The sequence below is a fragment of the Pithys albifrons genome, chromosome 15 (genome assembly GCF_047495875.1).
Source record: "Pithys albifrons albifrons isolate INPA30051 chromosome 15, PitAlb_v1, whole genome shotgun sequence".
NCBI classification, from domain to species: domain Eukaryota; kingdom Metazoa; phylum Chordata; class Aves; order Passeriformes; family Thamnophilidae; genus Pithys; species Pithys albifrons.
The window spans coordinates 11521252-11541063 of record NC_092472.1 but is presented as its reverse complement, the minus strand read 5'-3'; the positions used below and the strand labels follow the sequence as shown (position 1 = coordinate 11541063).

General features: G+C 55.7%; 4 protein-coding genes across 5 annotated transcripts; 1 reads left to right on the top strand and 3 right to left on the bottom strand.

Annotated features, from left to right (window-relative positions):
* Positions 1-372: 372 nt before the first annotated feature.
* On the bottom strand, positions 373-7275 carry KIAA1191 (KIAA1191 ortholog). Its single transcript, XM_071570473.1, has 7 exons — positions 7121-7275; positions 6854-7044; positions 5448-5574; positions 4321-4445; positions 3030-3136; positions 2596-2732; positions 373-2138 (listed from the first exon to the last, which is right to left on the bottom strand). The coding sequence occupies exons 1-7, from the start codon at positions 7146-7148 to the stop codon at positions 1930-1932; spliced, it is 924 nt and encodes a 307-aa protein (XP_071426574.1). The 5' UTR covers positions 7149-7275; the 3' UTR covers positions 373-1929.
* A 1273-nt stretch (positions 7276-8548) lies between these two features.
* Positions 8549-11435, bottom strand: NOP16 (NOP16 nucleolar protein). Its single transcript, XM_071570476.1, has 5 exons — positions 11280-11435; positions 11023-11134; positions 10321-10390; positions 9169-9275; positions 8549-8920 (listed from the first exon to the last, which is right to left on the bottom strand). Exons 1-5 carry the CDS (start codon positions 11384-11386, stop codon positions 8777-8779), a joined length of 540 nt encoding a protein of 179 aa, XP_071426577.1. The 5' UTR covers positions 11387-11435; the 3' UTR covers positions 8549-8776.
* A 106-nt stretch (positions 11436-11541) lies between these two features.
* Positions 11542-12998, top strand: HIGD2A (HIG1 hypoxia inducible domain family member 2A). Its single transcript, XM_071570477.1, has 2 exons — positions 11542-11696; positions 12299-12998. Exons 1-2 carry the CDS (start codon positions 11582-11584, stop codon positions 12463-12465), a joined length of 282 nt encoding a protein of 93 aa, XP_071426578.1. The 5' UTR covers positions 11542-11581; the 3' UTR covers positions 12466-12998.
* A 341-nt stretch (positions 12999-13339) lies between these two features.
* On the bottom strand, positions 13340-19674 carry CLTB (clathrin light chain B). 2 transcript variants are annotated; one of them, XM_071570474.1, is made up of 6 exons: positions 19379-19674; positions 17808-17854; positions 16508-16625; positions 16093-16204; positions 15638-15691; positions 13340-15170 (listed from the first exon to the last, which is right to left on the bottom strand). In XM_071570474.1, exons 1-6 carry the CDS (start codon positions 19560-19562, stop codon positions 14999-15001), a joined length of 687 nt encoding a protein of 228 aa, XP_071426575.1. In that variant the 5' UTR covers positions 19563-19674; the 3' UTR covers positions 13340-14998. The 2 variants fall into 2 exon arrangements, with proteins under 2 accessions (XP_071426575.1, XP_071426576.1); XM_071570475.1 differs by lacking the exon at positions 15638-15691 and having other exon boundaries at positions 19379-19668.
* Between the last annotated feature and the right edge of the window lie 138 nt (positions 19675-19812).

The window sequence follows — 19812 nt, the reverse complement described above, 5'->3', positions numbered from 1 at the left end:
AGGCAAAGCCAGGATGGACATACTGGGAGCTGAGCACCTCTAGGGAAACAACAGCCCAGCTCCCACCTCCACAGTACAGGTGCAAACACAGCACACAAGCAACAAAAGAGAGCACCTCAGGAACAACAAAACTGAATAGCCCAAGAAAACACGGAAGACTTCCTGTTCAGTCTCATCTGCGCAAGCCCTAGGACAGGACTGAGCCTGTCTTCAAACCCAGTCCCTGTGTCAAAGAGGAGTTTGTAAACACACACTTCACCCTAGCCAGGCACTGCCAGAGCCTTGTTCCACAGGACTTTGACCCCACACTCACTGGACAGCCCCACCTTTCTCCCACAGATGCTCTGCCAGCACCAACACACTCCACGGACCTCCATTCACAAGGATTTTATTTTGCTGTAACGAACAAAACATACACATAAGGAGACATGAATACAGACAACAAATAAATTAATGTCAAATGAGAGCTTGATTGCCAAGGTGCAAATGAGGGGTGACAGTGAGAACTGCTGGGTTGGGTGGGGGACTTACAACACATCACTGGCAGTGCTGCTGAAGCTTGAGAGAAAGCAGTGCCACAAAATGTGCTTCAGAGGGGCCAGCAGCCAGCCCTATCTCACCCTCTGAGAGGAATGTTTGGTTTAAGAAGGCAAAAACCCCAGAGCTCAACAGCTACCAGCTGCTAAGTAACTTCTATATAATGTCCTGGTAACAGATGCTTCCACTTCCAGATGCAAGGCTGCTGATGGCTGAGGGACTCTACAACACAATCATGAGATCAGGAGGAGACCTGAGGTGACACATTTGCCACAGAACAGGTGAGGATTACAGACCAAGGCTGCCTATCATGCTTAATGGATTAGATGGTAACCAGGAGCTCCTTCCACCTTCCATGAAAGCAAGTGTTAGCTGTTCCCAGTATCTGGCTCTGACCAGTCCAAGAATTACATCCAGCTGTACCATTGCAGTGAGGAATGTTTAGCCTTGATTGGCCCTCAGTCCTTCCCCCACTGCAGAACACATTAATGCTGAAAAAACAAAATACCCTATCTGAGTAGTTCTCCTGGTGTCTAACACACTTCTACATGATTCTAGGAAAAAAAAAACAAACAAAAATAAATCAAGCTGGACCTAGAGTGTCAGAAGACACCTGTAAATCTGCTGTCTAGAAGGCAGGACAGTGCTGTTTTGCAGAAAGAAGAAAAGAGGATTACTTGGTTCAAGCCACACCAGCTTTGGTCATTTCCACCTTTTTAGAGGAACATGAAGAGTTGGAAGAGAAGGAATTCTTCCTCATTACTGCCAAGCTCCATTAGATTCTGCTCCCTGCCTTTTCAATCTGAGCATCTTAGAATGGTCACTGGCCCATTTTTCTTTAAAAAAAACATTCCAAGAACAGGGAAGAAATAGGTGTTGAACACATGGTCACACTGAATAGTAAGGGAATGCCACACTTAAATTGACCCACCACACTCCCCAACTTCCTTCTGGCAGTTTTCAGTCCTTGCTTGTTTCCATCATTTCCTGCTGAAGCTCTGTAAACACTAGACAGAACCACCCTCCTCCTGTGGGTTCTTCAAGCACTGAGCAGGACACAACCAGACTACAGGCAGACAAGCCAGGTGCTCACACACCTTGTGGAGTCCTGCCCCAAAAAAAACGGCTCAGGGTTTCACTGTGGTGTGGGAAGCACATCCAGAGCAGCCTGGCAGCCCAAACCAGTGCAGTGCGGCAGACAGGATGGTTTACATTGGTTTAGGACTAGTGCAGGACTTTCTCCAAGCCTGGCTTTAGGAGAACAGTTAAAACTGTTTCCTCTTCTGAGATGAAGAGCTGGAAGGGAGACTTTCATATTATACTGCAGCACATGTGACAGGGAAGTAGAGCCTAAGACACCCTGTATCTTGCTAAAGACACTGAAGATATCCTCTAGAACCCAGTGGGAGTGAGCACATTCAGATCCCGAGGTCTGATATTGTGGGAACGTGGAGATTGTTTCCTCCCATCTGTGCCTGGAATGTCCATTTTGGGTGGCTTGAAGGTGACTGAATCCTCTGGCATCCTAGCAGCCTGAGCACGCATCAGCTCCATTGGGGTTGGCTTCTGGGCACCCTTGTAAGACTGAATGGTAAATCCTCCTGATGGAAAAAAAATCATAGTAAGAGCCAGGAAAACCAGTCAAGTCCTTTTCCTACTGCTGCTGGGAGTGAGCAGTGCCACTGACACCCCACACCACAGAAAGCCTGCAAATTCTAGCAGCCCCATCTCATCTAAAGCCCATGTCACATCACTGGCTGGCACTTCCACTCCTGGTTGCATCTCACATCAGAGAAAGTAGAGTAAAAAGCTGTCACCTTCACACTCTGCCCTTCCACTGCAGCTCACTGCAAGTTATTTCTACTTCTACATCCTTGGCACAGGTTTTACCCAACTGCTTTATATTTAGGCACATAAATTATATGAATAGCACACATTCCCATGATGGTTCCAGAAGGTAACAGGGCAAGCAGGATAAGACTCCAGAAAGAGCTAGCAAGTTTGTTGTGTGATAGTTCCCCTCTAGTTCTTGCAAGGCAGCAGAATTTGAGGACGTACCTGGATCATTGGTGGACTTCTGGATGGCTTTGGGTCCAAAAAAGCTCCACCTTTCAGATGGCAATCTGTCCCCTGCAGCTTCCATAGCAAAGTCCGAGCCAGTGAGAGAAGAAGAGGATCCCTGACTAAACCAACCCCTAATGAAAAAAAAATCATTGAAATGTATAAAACATGAGAATAAAGACTTGACATGACCCCACTGTGTCAAGAACTACCCACACAGTTAACAGGGGCAATTCAAAGAATTGTGATAGGTTTGGTACCACCCAGGATGCTTAAGTTCCACAGACTTCCAGCACTTGGATCTATCCAACACAAATCCTCAGCAGGCTCTGAATTTCAGCCCATACTGGATAAGAAGGTTATTTAGCAGCTCCCACCACAGCAGCCTGTAGGAAACCAATGGAGGAAGTCGCCTGCCAGGCTCAAAGTACCTGTTTTTATGCTTGGGAGAGGAGTGGGGGGTGCTGCTTGGAGTGGACTGAGCAGAAGAATTGTGTTTGTCATCTTTTGCTGTCTCTCCACTCTGCATTTTTAGCTTCTATTGGGAAGAGAAACACAGAAGCAACACAGCTTAAATATAAAACATAAGGAACAACACCCAGTTTTATTGTCAAAACCAGACAATTGTTTCTACTGTAAGTGATAAAGTATCACTTCACCTAAAGTTATAGCCAGTACTGCAATACCTGCACACAACCCTTAAGCTTCTCTCCACATCAAATATAAACATTTTATAAGTTCACTGTACATAAGACACATCCTCCAGGCTAGAGGAAGGAACACCACTCAGGGAGATTGTGGATGCAAGAGAGGTCACTTCACCTCAGCTCAGCTACCTGGTAAGGTCTAAATACCCATAGCACCTATTTGTCTCCAGCACGTTTCAGAGCAACAGAGCTTTCAGTCCCACAAGTTATCTAAAGAGAATGAAAACAGTGCCCAAACATGACACAGGGTCCAAAGTACTAAACCCTGTGAAGCAATCCACGTACGGTAGGACGAAAACACTGCTCTGGAACAGAGATGAACCTGGGCACAAAATAAACAGGAACTAGGTGTATGCAAACCAGGTTGTTACAAGCTGAACAGTACAAACTGAACTTTAAAAAAGTCATTTGAAGGGCAGTTACAGTTCAAACACAAAATGCACAGGCACCTTGTAATGTTTCCTGTGGCTATTCAAGCCACACTAATTCAATTCACCAATGTGGTTACTGAAACTTTGACCTCATGAGAGGACAGTGCAGAAGTTCACTATAAAATTTCAACTGCAAGATTTTTATGAGCTCCATTGCCCACAGTAATATGTTCATCCAAGACCTTTGTCTTTGTTTTCAGTAAGAAGCAAAACCAATCCTATCTGGTAACTTCCACATCGGAAATGCAGAGTTTACAAGTTCTCTTGGCATAAACATTTACAGAATTCCACTGTACGGCACCATTCAAAGGCAGAGCAAGAAACAAGATTGTGAAGGGATGTGCCCGTGTGGAAAGACAACTGTGAGAGATTCCAGGGGAAAAAATGTTTGTTTCAAAACTACAAATGCTGATGCTAACTTTAAAATACAAGTAAGCAACCTCTTGTACACAGCAAGCTAAAAGCCCTCAGAGGAAGCAGCTTATGGAGAGTCCAAGCAACACACTCCCAAAGTTATGTCACTACAGAGATGATGAACTAGTACATATCCCACATGGAGGAATCCAGTGGAACACAAGCCTTACGTGGACTGCCTCAGCCACTCGGTGGTACTTGGTCTCCTCAGTGGTGAGGCCTTTGTGGGGTGTGTAGCCAGCATCCCTCAGCCCTGCCTGCTGCTCAAAGCGATGAATGCTCTCCTGAGTCTGCTCTGGAACAAACAAGAGCACAGATTCACACAGAAAGGCCACCACAAGCAGTTCTAGCAAAGGCAACGTAAGCAACCAAATGCAAACCCTTTTTTCATCACTGATCTTGTAATGAGCCCAGACAGGAAGATGAAGCTAATGAGCTATTCTGACTTGAAAACTACCCTGAGACACAAGGCTAAGTCAGATGTCCCAAATCACCAAATATATTACATATGAAACCCGCATAATTAATCCCATCTCACCCAAGACACCGTATCACTTGGACCAGGACAGGAGCTGCATATTTCCTGAATGCTATTTTCTGATGTGTTGGTTATTTTTGAGCCAAGACAGAAATAAGTGCAATGGTTCCAAAATTCTGGTCTGAAAACCTAGAAGTGTTTGGAAGCACTGCTTGGAGGAAAAGATGCAGCTCAGATCCCATCTGCTGAAAGAAAAGGCTGCTGGGACAGATTAACACAAGAATAATTCTCGCTGTAAAAGGCCACATCTTCTCTGCAAACATAACTGACCCAATTTTATTTTAAATCATCATGATTTATGAGGCTTGTTTATTTAAAGTGTTACTGTCAGCAAGGCAGCTGCTGCTATTAACTAACATAAATGCCAGCAAGTGGTCCATTAGCACAGTGCGTCAGCTCTCCCTGCTTGGGTTAATGTCTGAGCTCTGCCTGTCACTCACAAACAGCAAGTTAATGAGCAAACAGAGCAGCAGCAGCCTCTGCACTCCAGCAACACGGACTGCAGTGTCCTGTCAGCACTTAACACACCCTGCACGCCTCCCTCCCCACCCACCTCCAGCCTCTGCAAACACAGAAGCACTGAGCACTATTCCCTAGTTCCTTGGCTCCTTCGAGCAGCATCCTCCAAGACAAACCTCACACAGCCCCAGAGCAGAGTCAGACTGAACCCACTGGACTTCCAGCAACTCCAGGAGTTGGCACCAAGCACACTCTGGGGCACACACCCCATCAGCCACCATGGGAGAGGTGAGTTCTTACTTGTAATGAGGGAGTTCATGATTACATGAGTGGCCTTGGCCTTCACCACAGGCACCCTGTTCACACTTTCAGTGGACGATGAAGGAGTTATGGCAGGGGCATTCACGTTGGCATCCCCTTCCTCAACCTGTGGGAAGCAGCAGGAGACAGATTGAGATGGGAAAGTATCACAGCACCTGGCCAGGACACGTCTCTAAATCAAAAGTGAGACATGGCCAAGCTGCTCTAGCAGACACCCTTCATCCCATGGGAGAAATCCCTACGTTGTGTTCACTGCAGCCTGGGAATATTCAGAGCTTGAATCTTAGAATTCGTAGTAATGAACAAGCAACTGCATCCAGCCTTTGAAAATCTGCCAAGTTTGGAGCCAACAAGCTGTTATTCCAAGTACAAAAAGGTCAACAGGAAAGAAACCAGAACATCTGTACTTTTCTTAAATGCAAACTGGACTTCAAGGTTAACTGGGCAAGAGCACCTTCCACAGGCAGCTCAAGCACAAGCTGTTCACAGAGAGCCTGCTGTGAACTCCTTGTTTTTCCCCTCATTCCTTCTATCTGTTTCTTGCTTAGTGTATCAAGTGGTCACAGCTCTACCACTGATCACCAGACCCCAGCAAAAAAAGAGAAAATAAATGCTAGAAAACAAGAAATCCTGTGAAGCACAGACTTCCTCCTCCTAAAACAGGAGCTCCCTGACTGCAAAGCTTGCTTTGTGTGCAAAACCACAACTTTGGGTTCTCTTTTCACAGGAGATTTTAAAACAAAAGGAGGTGCTAAGTAGTGGTTAAGCTCTAAGGGATCAGAGTTATGTACTTCCACTCAACGACATTTAACTTTACTTCAAACTTAGAAAACAACCTCTAAATTTAAAAGGGCTTGTCCTGCACTCAAAGCACAGAATCACAGAAAGGTTTGGGATGGGAAGGACCTTAAAGATCATCAAATTCCAACCTTCCTGCCATGGACAGAGTCACGTTCCATTAGACCAGGTTGCTCCAAGCCCCGTCCAACCTGACCTTAAACAATTCCAGGGATGGGGCAGCCACAGCTTTTCTGGGCAGCCTGTGCCAGGGCCTGCCCACCCTCAGAGCAAAGAATCCACACCCAACCTAATCCCACTGTTGTGCTCTGGTTTAACTACACACGCTTTAAGCGTTTTTATCCACAAACACCGAGGAGACGCTCAGCACGAGCTGGTCCCAACCACACCACGGTGTTCCAACAGCTGGGAATGCCGGGCAGGAATGCCGGGCTCTGTCCTCAGTCCCTCTCGAGGGTGCGGAGGAGGAGGAGGAGGACGGGGGGGCAGCGCCTGCCAGGCAGGAGGGGGGCCCGGATGGGGATGCCCCGAGGGGTGCCAGGGCAGCGGGCGCACCGGGGCAGAGCACGGCCCGGCCCGGCCCGTACCTTCGAGAGCTCCTGGTACTTGCGCTCGGGGATGACCGGCTGCTTCCTCAGGACGCCGGCACACAGGTCGGCGGGCGGCGGCGTCATGGGCGCCGTGTCCTCCAAGGCATCGTCGTAGCTGAAGGCGCGGCGCGGGACGCCGAGGGGCAGCGACATCCTGGCCCGGCGGGCCCCTCCGCCCGGCTCCAGCGCTGCGGAGAGAGCGCAGCGCTCAGCGCCCGCCGCCGCGGCACAGCGGGGCCGGCGGGCAGCGCGGGGGGGCCTTACCGGGAGCGTCGGGCTGCGCAGAGCTCATGGCGGCGGCTCGGGGCGGTCAGCGGGGGCGGGCGGAGCGCGGCGGGGCCGGGACCGGCCGGGCCATGGCGGGGCCTGCGGGACCCGCGGCCGCCAGAGCGCTGGTGGCGCCGCGGGGGCGCCCTTATGGACGCGCGGGTCTCGCGAGGTCTGGGTGCGGCGCGCGGAGCACGCTGGGGGCTGTAGTTCTGGCGGGACGCGGCTCCTGCGAGCGCTGCCCCCACCCCGGGCAGCCGCGGCTCCTCCTGCTCGCAGGGTCAGAGCGATGCCTTGAGCGGGCAGAGCTGCGGGAGGAGCTGCCCCTGCACGACCTGGGCCACCCTGAGCACCGCCCACAGCGTCCTCGGCGTGAGGAGTGCTGGGCACGCTGCTGTCGCAGCCCCGAGCCCGATGGGCTCGCACCGCCAGCACAGCTCCTCTCTGGGATCTTTGGCGTGAGAATGGGGCGAGCAGGGAGCTCCTGGAGCTCAGACCGGCTGGCTGCCGGCCCCGGCGTGTTCTCTGCACCCCACGAGGTCTGAGGCTGAGCGCGGCTGCCCTTGGGGAGCATGAGCTCTGGTGTCTGCCATGAGGAGGGGCAGCCGCCTCCCACAGCTCAGCGATGGATCTCCCTTGGGATGGAGGTATGAGCACGGCTCTTACCTTCTGGTGAGTAGGAATGCCCTTCCCAGGGCCCCACACCTTCACAGCAGCCCTGCAGAATATTAAATGAACAAGAAAGGTACTCCTGTTGCCCGGTGGCACCGACAGTACCCACCCAGGAGGTGGCTCTCCTTCCTAGAAAAACAGTTAACTGGTGGTACAGCCCTGCCAGTCCAGCACATAGTGGCAATAATCAGCTCAGCTTGTCCCCGGGGCTGAGCACAGCTCTCAACTGTCCCAACCCTGTATTTAAAGCCCTCTTTAGGAGAGATGAAGGCAGGTACCAGTCCTGTACACCCACATCACCCTGAACAAGGGTGAAGATCAGCTGTTCTGTGGGAGCTGTGCCCCACAGGCATTTGCCTGCCCTGTCCCCCACTCTGCCGCCCCATGGAGAAGGGAATGGGGCCACACTCCAGTAGGGTAGCACACAGTAGCTGGTCTCTGCTGCAAAACCTTTTGTACAGCTGCTCCTTTTGTCAATAAAAGCTCTGTGCTGCCCTCCAATTCCTTGGCAGGGAAGGGACTCCAGCCTGGTCTCCTGCACTGCAGGCAGGAAGGTCACCAGCAGGAGAAGGAAGCAGCACATGGCCCCACTCCAACCTCTGCTGCCTACAGGGCAATCAGCCAAGGTCTGAGTCCCCACATCCCAACCCTGTCACCCCACAGGGTGACATGTGCCCAAATGTCACGTGGCTCAGCAGCAGGAGCTCTCCAAAGCAGCACTGCAGCAAAGAGCACACAAGCAAGATATTCACACCTGCTTGAAAAAATATTTTATTTTAGGAAGGCAAAAGAAGTGCTGGCTACTACACAGAAAGTAAGCAGCACAGCACTGCCAGTGCTGATGCCAAACCATCTTTCAAAGGTGGTTATAACCATCTCTGTCTAATGAGGGCCCTTCTTCCATCTCCAGAGGCTTTTTTCAGTTCAGAAAACAGTCATGTTAAGCCTGCACTTGCAGGTAAACCTGAGGAAAAAGTTCAGTCACTGCACATCCATCTTTTCTGTCTTGAGTGATGCAATGAAATCCTTGTACTCCTCAGGATAGAAATTCTTGTACACGTTGATCTTTCTCTTAATCTGCTTGGGAGTATCCTGGTAGTAGTTCTTCTCATCTCGAGCCATTTCCTGTGATAAAGGAGAGGGTAAGTCAGAGGAGCAGCCCCATGAGCAAACACCAAACCATCCCACCCACACCAGCGCAATCCCTGACTCAGAGAGGGACCTGGCCACGGTTCAAAGCATTGTTTTCCCTTAACAATCAGCTGACTGCAAAACAGGATCCAAGACAGGGAGGATCAGCACCTCCCATTCTGCAGAAGGTCCAGGAGCAAATTGCTGTGGGTGCTCCTGGTGCTGGGACAGCCAGGCCATACCTTGTAGTTCTCCCCGTGGTTCTGTATCATGTACCGCACGTAGTCAATGAGGTCCCGTGACAGAGTGTTCGACTTCTTCTCAGGCAGGCTGGCCTCGTATTCCATCTCTAGGCAGAGCACAGAGGCAGCATGAACAGGGGAAGGAAGCAACACCACCTCAAGGTTCCCAGCCTCTCCCTAAAGTAGAGCCTGCCAGTCCTGCACAGTTCGGCTGCTTGTGTACACAGGGACAGTTCCCAGCACGATGGTGGAAGAAAATGGATATGGGAACAGCCCTGTGCAGAGGCTGCAGGCAGAGGGGTGCCCAGAGACGTGGTGGATTCACAATCCCTGGAGGCTTTTAAACTGAGAATGGACGTGGCACTGAGTGCCATGATCTGGTAAAGGGACTGGAGTTGGACCAAGGGTTGGACTTGATGATCTCAGAGGTCTTTTCCAACCCAATCAATTCTGTGATTCTGTGATTCTATGATCCAGGCCTGTGCTGCAGCTCCTCTTCAGCTCACACCACGAGGAGCAGGCCCTTGCTGCCCAAGCTGCAGAGTGTGAGTGCTCAGAGCTGCCCAGCCCACCACTAAGACATGCCAGGTACTGAGCCATGGCTTCTTGTCACACCAGCATGTTTCACAGTGACAAGAGCGCCCTTGGGACTGCAGGGACAAATCCTGTGAGAAAGGCAGGCCAGGAAAGAACCACAGAATGATCAGGGTTGGAAGGGACCTCTGGGGATCACTCAGTCCCACTCCCTGCCAAGGCAGAGTCACCTGGAGCAGCTGACACAGGAACACATCCAGGTGGGTTTGGAATGTCTCCAGAGAGGGAGACTTCACACCCTTCCTGGGCAGCCTCTTCCAGTGCTCTGCCACCCTGAAGGGAAAGAAGTTTTTCCCTTGTGTTGAAGCAGAGCTTGTTGTGTTTTAGTTTATGGGCATTACTTCTTGAAAAGGAAATTCATGAGACAGATTCAGGGGACTGGCAGAGTGGCTGTCCTGGCTCCCAGCCTGGCAGGGAACCCCCAGCCAACTGCTGTCCAGGAAAAGCTCCACCACAGGCCCATGAGCCTGGACAAGAAGTAACACCCTTCCCCTGGCACAGAACAGAGAGACAAAATAACCCACAAGGCCTTGGGAGAACCCCAAGTGCAGCACTGACCGTTCACCACGTACGGCTTCCGTACTATTTTCTTTCCTGGCTGCTGTCCATCGCTTTCCACTTCCATCCCCTGTGTTACACAACAGAAAAAAAATTCAAGAAAAGTCCATTTAGAAGAGTGCTGTGCACCTACACTGTTCCCAAACCTTCAAATTGCTTCTACATGGCTGCAAGGGCCAGGAAATCTCAGCTGGCTTGTGACATCAAACAGGTTTGTGGGCCAGCCTGTCAGCTCAGCAATGCTGTCTGAACAGAGACAAATAGCAAACAAGGTCAATCCTATTTTTTCCCTTGAGCTGGATGTTTTGTGGGGCCACCTTCCACCTGGCAGCGTTGTTCACAGATGCTGATGGGCCATCCTGGCACTGCTGTACACAGAGCCCTTCTTTGTTATCAGGAGCAATTTGGCTGCAGCATTCCCAACCCCACCTGTCTCTGTCGAGTCCCAGGAGACGGACTGACGTCATTTATACTTGTTCTAAAGTCCATTATGTCTCTGTGGTGCTGCAGCTCGTTCCCACGCCAGGATTTTGGTGAGAAAAGTCCGTAGATCAACATAACAAACAGCGTCCGCCTCCAGAGAGGGATGAAGAGCCACCCGCCCCATGATCGGAGGCTGGTTGCCCTCCACGCTGCTTTCCCCAACCTCTTTCACCCTCCACAAAGGTGCAGCCCCCGACGAAAACCCCCGGCCGCACTTACCGGCATCTTCTTCGGGATGGGCAGGGCCTTGTTGGGGTCCTCGGACAGGCCCATCTCGGCCAGGTTCTGCGCCACGGACTTGCTCGGGTCCCAGGCATGGCGGATGTGCGAGCTGCGCGGGGACGAGGGACATCAGGGCTGTGCTCCCTCCCGGCCCACACGCGCCGCAGGTTCCCGCGGGGCGCCCGCTCACGGGGCTCCCTCCCGCCCGCCCCCCGCCCTCTCTCGGCCCGCGCCCCTCGTGCGCCGGCCCTCACCAGGCGATGCGGGGCTTGGCGCGGCGCCGGGCGCTGCGGTAGAGCCGCTTGCGGTTGAGGTTGTAGGAGTATTTGTGCCGCCGCGCCTTCCCCTTGGCCTTCGGCATGGCGGACCCGCGTGAGGTTCTTCGGGGCACGGCCACCTGGGCCGCCGGGCGCGCCGCGGGGCACCACGGGAAGTGTAGTCCCGCGCCCGCAGAGCCGCGCGGTGCGTGCCCCGAGCTGGACTACAGCTCCCGGCACGCACTGCGCCGGGGGCGGGGGTACGGCAACCGGGAGGGGCTGCAGCTGTCACCTTGGCCATGGCGGCCGGGCCGCCCCCGCCGCTGGGTCCGCCCGCGCTGCCGGCGTTCCCCGAGGAGGGATTCGGGGAGAAGTTCATGCGCAAGACCCGCGAGAACCCCCTGGTGCCGCTCGGTGAGGGCGGGACGGGGGAGTGGCGGTGCGGTGGCTGAGCGAGGGGCGAGGGCAGGGGCGATGTGCACCGGTGAGGGGTCGGTCCCTTATGAGCCCCGGCTCGGCCCCCGCGGGGCAGGCACGGCGCGCGTTGGGGGTAGGCGGGACCGGCCCGGGTTTGGGGTGCTATGAGGCCTGCCCGGGTTTGGGGGTGCTGTGGGGCCGGCCCGGGTTTGGGGTGCCGCGGGACCGGCCCGGGTTTGGGGGTGCTGTGGGGCCGGCCCGGGTTTGGGGGTGCTGTGGGGCCGGCCCGGGTTTGGGGTGCTATGAGGCCTGCCCGGGTTTGGGGTGCTGTGGGGCCGGCCCGGGTTTGGGGTGCTATGAGGCCTGCCCGGGTTTGGGGGTGCTGTGGGGCCGGCCCGGGTTTGGGGTGCTATGAGGCCTGCCCGGGTTTGGGGGTGCCGCGGGACCGGCCCGGGTTTGGGGGTGCCGCGGGGCCGGCCCGGGTTTGGGGTGCTATGAGGCCTGGCCGGGTTTGGGGGTGCCGCGGGGCCGGCCTGCAGCGCTCAGGCGGGGGGTACGTAGCGCAGCTGCCCTCACAGACCCCGTCCTCCTTCCCTCAGGGTGTCTGTGCACCGTCGGCGTCCTGACCTACGGCCTGATCAGCTTCAAGAGGGGCAACACCCGGCAGTCCCAGCTAATGATGCGGGCGCGTATCCTGGCCCAGGGCTTCACCTTCGCAGCCCTGCTGGGGGGCATGGCGGTCACAGCCCTGAAATCCAGACAGTGACATCGGGCACGGAGGAGCTGTGGCCGCAGGACAGTGCCCACCACTCATGACCCACCCCCCCCGGCTAGATCCTGGCTGCAGATGGAGTTTTCTGAGGGACTGTTGTGATGTCTTGGTGGAGCCACTGCTGGAGAGGCTCTGTATTCCAGAGCACTGGAAATAGGGTGAATACACTATGTGATTAACCTTAAATTTGGGCCGTGGTATTTCTCTTGATTCCCCAAGGGCTTATCCTACAACAGCAAGGCTGTGTGTCAGCTCAGGTTGAGCATCCCTGTCAGAACCCTCGTACCTACCTGGTGCTCAGAGTCTGTTAAAATCACGTCCTCTGGGTCATGGTCTGCACTCAGGTGTGGCTTCACTCAGGCAGTGCACCAGCATTTGCAAAATAAGCTGCCCAGGTAGGGAAGGAACAGCTGTTTATGGCTCGGTCCTGGCAGCACAGAGTCCATGAGCCGCAGGGAAGCAGTTTGGGGATGATGTGTGACCAGTTCAATTACAACTGCTGAGTAATAAAGTGAATTGCAGCAAGACTCTGACTGATACTGGATTGCAGAACATTGAGAAGCCACAACAGCAAACAGCGTAGGGAGGAAAGGGAGCGGGCACAGCTGCCTTGGAGCTGTGTGGTTATGCAAACAGGGCAGCAGAGATGAAACTTCCCGTGGAAACAAGTTGGGAACTCTTTTCTGAAACAGGGCCTGGCTGATTTCTCTGGGATGTGCTGCTGTTTCAGCCTTCCCCTCCCCTCACTCCTGTTTTTTCCTGTAGATTTCCTTCTCATCCAGCCCCATCCTTTCCATTGGAGGCTTCATGGCTGTGGGTTCTCCTAAAGACAGCCTGTGTCCCTAACACAGACAGACCACAGTACCCATAGGACTGGAGATGTCGGTTTATTGTAACAGATAATTTGGACAGTCACAGAAACCAAAGCCAAGGGGATGTAGAATAGCTGTGGGAACGGCTCCCCGGGAGCTGCCCTGGCCTGACATGGAGCACGAGGCAGCTGAGGACCCAGGGGCCCAGCTGCCTGCAGGGGCTGGAGGGACAGAGCATGGGATGAGGGGCACTGTCCACCCAGAAGCAGCCAGAGGTGCTTCCCGCTGCTCTGCAGTGAGAGGCAGAGGCACAGGCAGCTGAGTCCCAAGGTGTTCTGCAGCACAGCAGAGCTGCCTACACATGCTGGAGGGCAGGGGGACCAGGCAGGAGTGATCAGTTCTATGGGCAGGGGGGCACAATCCCAACACACACCACCAAGTGACTCCTACACAACCATTTCCCTTCCCAGCCCACTGCTGGGCCTGTGTCCCAGAGCCATAGGTGCCCCATCTTCCCCTGATGACTGTAGCAGCAGGACAGGTGACATTCCTGGCTCTGGGGCTACAACACAGCAGGGCAGGAGAGCTCTGCACACTTGATTTCCAGCTGACCAGGGCCCTGCAGTGAGGCTCAAGTGTTTTGTGGGCTCTGCTCCATATCCCACCAGCTGCTGCAAGCTCTTCCCAAGCCCCCAGACCCAGGGTACAAGCTCAAAGCTGTCCCTCTCCTGCTACCTGGGAGTTGTGCAGGTTCCCAGGGCTGGTGCCACCCCTGCTAAGCAGAGGAGAAAAAAGCAGCCTTGGGGCAAGGAGCATGACTGAAGCATCTCCCCACAATGCCTTAGGTGGGAAAATCCAGGGAGCAGAGCAGCTGCAGACAGATGTGCAGATTGTTCTCAGGGACAGAACAAGTCCCAGCAGCAGAACACCCAACCTTCCTCTGGGTCCCTGGATTAAGAAGCTGTGGGGGCTTGACCTGCCACAAAGCAGCTGGACCTTCCTACCTCCTTCCCTGCAACAACACAGCCTCCATTTCCCATTCTAGTAACAGGAGCAGAGCCAAGGACTCCCAAAGCCTGGCATCCCACATTCACAACTGCTGGTGGTCATGAGAGAGGGAGAGAAAACATCCTGCACACTCATCCCATGGCCCTTTCCCAGTGCCCTGCACCACCTGCCAGCACTGCAGGATGGATGGGACACAGACACTGGAACCCCACCAGCTTTTTGGAGTGCACAGCCAGGCTGGACCCCCACAGGAAAGGCAGCCCAGGATCCCACTGGGATCTCTGCCTCAGGGCTAGGACAAACACCTGAACACAGGGCTGCCAAGACAGCCACAGCCAGGTTTATTCCCAGCACAGGAGTGAGGTGGGGAACAACAGGGTGGGATATTCCCTTTTCACTCAGACAGGCTCCAGGGCACAACCTTCAGCAGAACCCAGACCTGGGGCTTCCTCATTAACTCAGCTCTGCCACCCAGTGCCGCTTCCCAGGGAAATGCCACAGTGATTTATAAATAACTGTAAAAAGAGACCGATGCACCTTTTAAGCAAAGGAAAACCATGGGGAGAGTTACAACCAGTGACTCGAGCACAGCCGAGCTGGAGACCAGGGAGCAGGCAGCAGGAGGCCCATCCTGGGCCAGCCTCTGGAGCTGCCCGGCTTGGTGATCCCGGCTGTGCCTACTGCACTCCCAGCTGTGCCAGGCACAGCTAACGGGACAGGGGCATCTGTTTCAGGGAGATGAGCACTGAGCGCATCCGCGAGACATCCTTGCTCTGCTTGCTGCTCTTGGGGTTGAAGTCACACAGCTGGGCCACCTTCTCCCACTCAGAGCCTGGGGTCTCCTCCTTGGACTCCTTCAGGAATGCTTCCTCCGAGGCCCTGCATTGAGGGAGACATTGAGGGTTGTCTCTAGTGGAACCCTTTCCAAGGAAGTTCTCCCCCTGTGTCCCTGCTTCCTACCCCCTTTCTCCAGATGATGAGCTCTGTGTCCTCTGGGAGCCAGAGACACACAATGCTCAAGGCTGCTGCTGGCTGCACTCACCCAAGACATCATTCATCCAGGGGTGCCAGGGTATCCACCTTCTCCCAAAAACTTCTCCATCCCCCAAGAGCCCAAAAAGACCTAAGAGCCCATGGCTTTGTCTCTTCAACAAGCTGCCATATGGGCCTTTTCAGGAGCTCCACTTGCCTCTTGAGATTCCACCATTCAGAGACACTCAGCTGCGTCATCTGGGATCTCACCAGAGCCCAATACCTCCCAGCATCCCCCCTCCCCTTGGGCAGCCACTGCTGAGGCCGGGCCCCTGGCGCCTGCAGGGCAGGATATGTCTGTAAGAGGCACATACACGTAGCCAATGACATCGGCGTCCGGCTGCTGGTAAAAGGCTTTGTCAGCGATCCTAGCCCCGGGCACAGAGAGAGAGAGCACGGAGTAGAGCGACAGGCAGGCAGAGGGTTAGAAAGAGAGAACAGAGGGGGTTAGTCCTCCCAAAGAGTGTGACCCACACACCGCAGCACCAGGAGAACCTGGAAGCCAACCCTGTCCCCCTGCGAGGCCCACGCAGGGGCAAGAGACACCGAGATCCCAGGGTGACTCTGGAGCAGTCCCAGCCAGGGTGGCTCTGCACAGCCACCAGAGCCACTTCAAGCCCTGAGGCCTCTCCCCTTGCTTGGCAAAACTCCAGCCCTGTAGGGCTGGGCCCCACTGTGAGGAAGGAGGCCCCAAGACAACCCAGGAAGGCAGACCTGGCTGAACAGCAGCTCCCATCACAGTCTCATGGCTGTGCTGACCCAAACATACCTGTTGTTTGCCCGGTTCTTCTCCATCTGCTCATTCTGACGCAGGTTCCACTCCTCCAGGTCCTTCTTGGCCTTCTCGCGCCACTCCTGCTCAGTGACCTTTGATGCCGCATCTAAGGCCAGAGTGAGACAGAACCCCTCAGCCAGGCTGTCACCGCTGGGTGCGCCGGGCAGCCCCTCGTCAGGCAGAGCAGCTGCAGCCCCCCGTCAGGCAGAGCAGCTGCAGCCCCCCAGACTTGTCCCCAGTCCCCACCAGAACTGGCCAAGAGGCACCACTGCCCCAGTGACAGCAGATCTTTGGCAGGGGCACAGGACTGGGATGCAGGAGGGTCACCATCAGGTGAGGAACCTCAAGAGTCCTGACTACCACATCACGAGGTGCTACAAACATGGCCATGCATGCCCTTGGGTCTCACCCAGCTCCTCCAGGCGCTTCTTCTGCTCCTCCCTCCACTTGCGGATGCTCTCCGGTTCCTGGGTCAGCCGGTCGGCCTTGGCTATGGCTGCGTAGGCATCCGTAGGGCCATTGGACTCCTGCAGGATGTGAGCACCTTGCCATCAGCACCAGCTCTTTCCACAGCCCAGCCCAGCCACCCACAACGGTTGGCAGGGATAAGGACTTCACACTCCCAGCACTGACAAGCCAAGATAGGAAGATAGGAAGGGGGACAGCCTGGGACACCTGAGACAGTGTCCCCAAAGCACTGCTCCAGCTGCCGTCCCAGCTCCCAGCCTCAGGCTCTGTCATCCAAATAGACTTCCCAGCATTCCACTTCTTGCCTTGCTGCTCACTGCCATTGCAGCTGTCACATCCTCTGGGCAACCCAACAGCACAGAACAGCCACTGGCCTTGGGACACGCTCCAGGGAATTCCCAGGCCCTCACCAGCGCTTGGTTCCTGTGCTGAGCTGCCTGCACAGCCCCACCAGGCCATGAAGGTGCTGACTCAGCACCTCCTGTAACACCTGCCGGCTGGGATGCCCAGTCATGCTGACAGCAAGCTCAGCAAAGGGATTACAGCTTTCTCCAAGATCCCCAACCTAATTAATTCTGTCCCACTACTGATGTGATTATCAGCCTGTAAGCCAGGCACGAGCTGTGCAGATGCCCCACTGCCAGGCACCAAGTGGGGTGAAGGCTTGCCAGGTGCTGGCACAGCATCATCTCCTGTAGCCAGCAGAGCTGGGCTTTGGGCTCCCAGAGAGAGAGCTGAGACCCAGGTAGGCCCTACCCAAAACACCCCAGCCCAAGGGGCAAGTGGTTTTCCTGGGAGATGCGGCCAAGACAGCAAAGTATGTGTCCCATGGCAGCCCTGTCCTGGCTCTGGCCTCTGCCAAGAGATTCTCCTGCCTGCCCTGATGTCTCCAGAAGCTACCCAGGCTGGAGAGAGGGGGCTTCCATGGAGAATGGAGGATTTATCACCTGCTCTTAGGGCCCAGGCACTCCTTCATGGCACAGGCCACCTGCAAACAGATGTGTGGCAGGTCATGGCAGATGGGACACATCTTCTCTTCAAAGAGAATGGAGCAGCCAGGACTCCCCCAGGAGACCCAGACCTTTCCAGGAGCTTCCAGGTGCTTTCCAGGAGCACCGTAGCTGTTCTGCAGCTGGATAGCAAATTCCAGTCAAAACTGGGGGCAGAGCAGCAGAGTGCTGGCCCCACACCCACCCAATCTCCCTTAGCAGCCCTGGGCCAGGGAAAGGCTGACCTCTCACCTGAAACACATCTCCATTGACAGTTGCTCCTCCATTCTGGAAACCAGCTGAGAAAAAAGAAGAGAGAAAGGAAAAAACCACAACTATGGCAGCTGCAGGTGATCCCAGAGGGACGAGTGTTCATGAAACTGAAGCTAATCAGTTTCTAGGAGTTTGTCTGTGCTGTTTCCAGCCCAGCACACCCCTCACAACACCCCCACAGTGTCGTGTCCTTGGTGGGATTCAGTGAGCACCTCTCGCTCTCCCACACAAGCCTCTCCAGGCATTTATGTCTTTACGGTGTTTTCACTGGTGTTTTATCTTATTTGAAGATTAAAGAACTTCCAGGCATAACACAGGCTGCTGCTCTGACTAAGGCAAGACAACCTGACCAGCCCCCACCTGCAGAGGCTGCTGATGGACATGGCTGATCTGGAAGCCGCCGGCTGAGTGCTCAGGCAACTCTCCAGGGACAGGGCCCAGGGAAACACTCCACATGCTCCACCAGGACAGGGGAGGATGGATGCAGACCAAAGTCCTTGAGAGCCCACCTGGGATGAGCTGCAAGGTCATCTGGTACCCCAGCCCCAAGGAGCTGCACACCAGGGTCACAATGCCAAACCCAGGCAGGGGGCTTTGCTGCCAGGAGAGAAGAGGCTTTGAAGGAGTCACTTCAGGCCCTAAGCTCTCCCCAGTGACCACCACAGGGCTTTTCCTGGCCAGCCAGCTGCAGGCACAGCCATAGTACAGCTCTGCCCCCATGGTGCTCACCCCCATGACTACGCCCAGCTCCAGCCTGTCTGACTGCATTTATCACTGTGACTGTCAACACCTCTCCAGGCCCAGATCTGCCTCCACAGCCCTGTGTGCATAGCAGTGAAACCACTGTCCCACAGCCAGCACGAAGAGACCCTCCTGTGGGGCTGAGGTAGGGGAAGAAGCCAGAGCCCTGTGGCAGCAGCATCCCTTTGTCCCATGAAGAGAACAGACCCCTGAGCCCCTGCACACTGGAGGCAAGAGATCAAGATTAGCACATTCTACCTGCAGGGCCTAAGACTACAATGTTCCCAATGGGAATGTCTTCCATTTTGCACCCCAAAGGCCTCTCCTGTCTGCGGGGTGACAAGGCTGTCATTGCTCCTCAGTTCCGCCTGGATGCCTCCTACGTTGCCATAGCTGGGGGCACTAAGACACAGACATGGGAATCCATCCAACCCGGGGAACCCAGCCTGGGCAAACGGGGGAGAAATCGCCACACGGCTGGCACACCCCAGGTCACGATTCACGCCACATCCTGCGGTTCCAGAAGCCCTTGGGGCCCAAGCACAGGCGCAGACAACCCTCACTGGGCTGCCAGCCAGGCCCACCGGGACACCCCATCACCTGCCCCTGGTGTGCAGCACAGAGCCCATCACACACCGGGGATGCTGTGCGTCCCACGGGGGGCCCCGGTCCCGCGGGGGTACGGCCCGGCCGACCCTTCCCCACCCTCGCAGCAGGAGAGGGCACAGCTCTTCGCTGCCCCGCGGGGGTGGCGGCCCCCCGCGCCCGCAGCCGGGCGGTCCCCGCGGCCGTGCCCGCCCGCCGCTCACCCGGTTCCGGCGGGGCCGTCTGCCCGCCAGGGGCGGCGGCCGCCTCGCCGTCGGTCGGCCCAAAGCCCTCGTCGTTCTCGATGCCCGCGATCTCGCTCTCCTGCTGGGCCAGGAAAGCGGCCGCCGGGTCCTCCTCGGCGCCAGCACCCTCGGACGAGGAAAAGAAGCCGAAGTCGTCGGCCATGGCCGGCCCGCCCGCGCCGCTCCCGCTCCGGCCGCGCGGCTCGCCTGGGCTGGGCCCGACTGTGCCCGGGCGGAGCTGCCGCTGTCGCTGCGGCGGCGGGAGGGGCGGCCGCGCTGACATCAGCGCCGGGGCGGCCCCGCGGCACGTCCCGCCTCCCCGCCACCCGCAGCGGGCACGGCGGGCCGGGGCTCCCCGGTGGCTGCTGCTGCCGCCGGGGCTCGGCGCTCCGCAGTCCCGCCGCGCCGCCCCC

What these genes read in the sequence shown, in the direction of transcription:
- KIAA1191 (XM_071570473.1), bottom strand. Translation starts at nt 7,148, where the DNA reads ATGAGCTCTGCGCAGCCCGACGCTCCCG. An exon ending in TGCGCAGCCCGACGCTCCCG is followed by an intron (nt 7,045 to 7,120) that starts GTAAGGCCCCCC and finishes CTCTCTCCGCAG; the next exon opens with CGCTGGAGCCGGGCGGAGGG. An exon ending in AGTACCAGGAGCTCTCGAAG is followed by an intron (nt 5,575 to 6,853) that starts GTACGGGCCGGG and finishes TGCTTCCCACAG; the next exon opens with GTTGAGGAAGGGGATGCCAA.
- NOP16 (XM_071570476.1), bottom strand. Translation starts at nt 11,386, where the DNA reads ATGCCGAAGGCCAAGGGGAAGGCGCGGCGGCACAAATACTCCTACAAC. An exon ending in CCATCCCGAAGAAGATGCCG is followed by an intron (nt 10,391 to 11,022) that starts GTAAGTGCGGCC and finishes TGTGTAACACAG; the next exon opens with GGGATGGAAGTGGAAAGCGA. An exon ending in ACCACGGGGAGAACTACAAG is followed by an intron (nt 8,921 to 9,168) that starts GTATGGCCTGGC and finishes CCTTTATCACAG; the next exon opens with GAAATGGCTCGAGATGAGAA.
- HIGD2A (XM_071570477.1), top strand. Translation starts at nt 11,582, where the DNA reads ATGGCGGCCGGGCCGCCCCCGCCGCTGGGTCCGCCCGCGCTGCCGGCG. An exon ending in GAACCCCCTGGTGCCGCTCG is followed by an intron (nt 11,697 to 12,298) that starts GTGAGGGCGGGA and finishes TCCTTCCCTCAG; the next exon opens with GGTGTCTGTGCACCGTCGGC.
- CLTB (XM_071570474.1), bottom strand. Translation starts at nt 19,562, where the DNA reads ATGGCCGACGACTTCGGCTTCTTTTCCTCGTCCGAGGGTGCTGGCGCC. An exon ending in GACGGCCCCGCCGGAACCGG is followed by an intron (nt 17,855 to 19,378) that starts GTGAGCGGCGGG and finishes CTTTTTTCTCAG; the next exon opens with CTGGTTTCCAGAATGGAGGA. An exon ending in AAGAACCGGGCAAACAACAG is followed by an intron (nt 15,692 to 16,092) that starts GTATGTTTGGGT and finishes GCCCGGGGCTAG; the next exon opens with GATCGCTGACAAAGCCTTTT.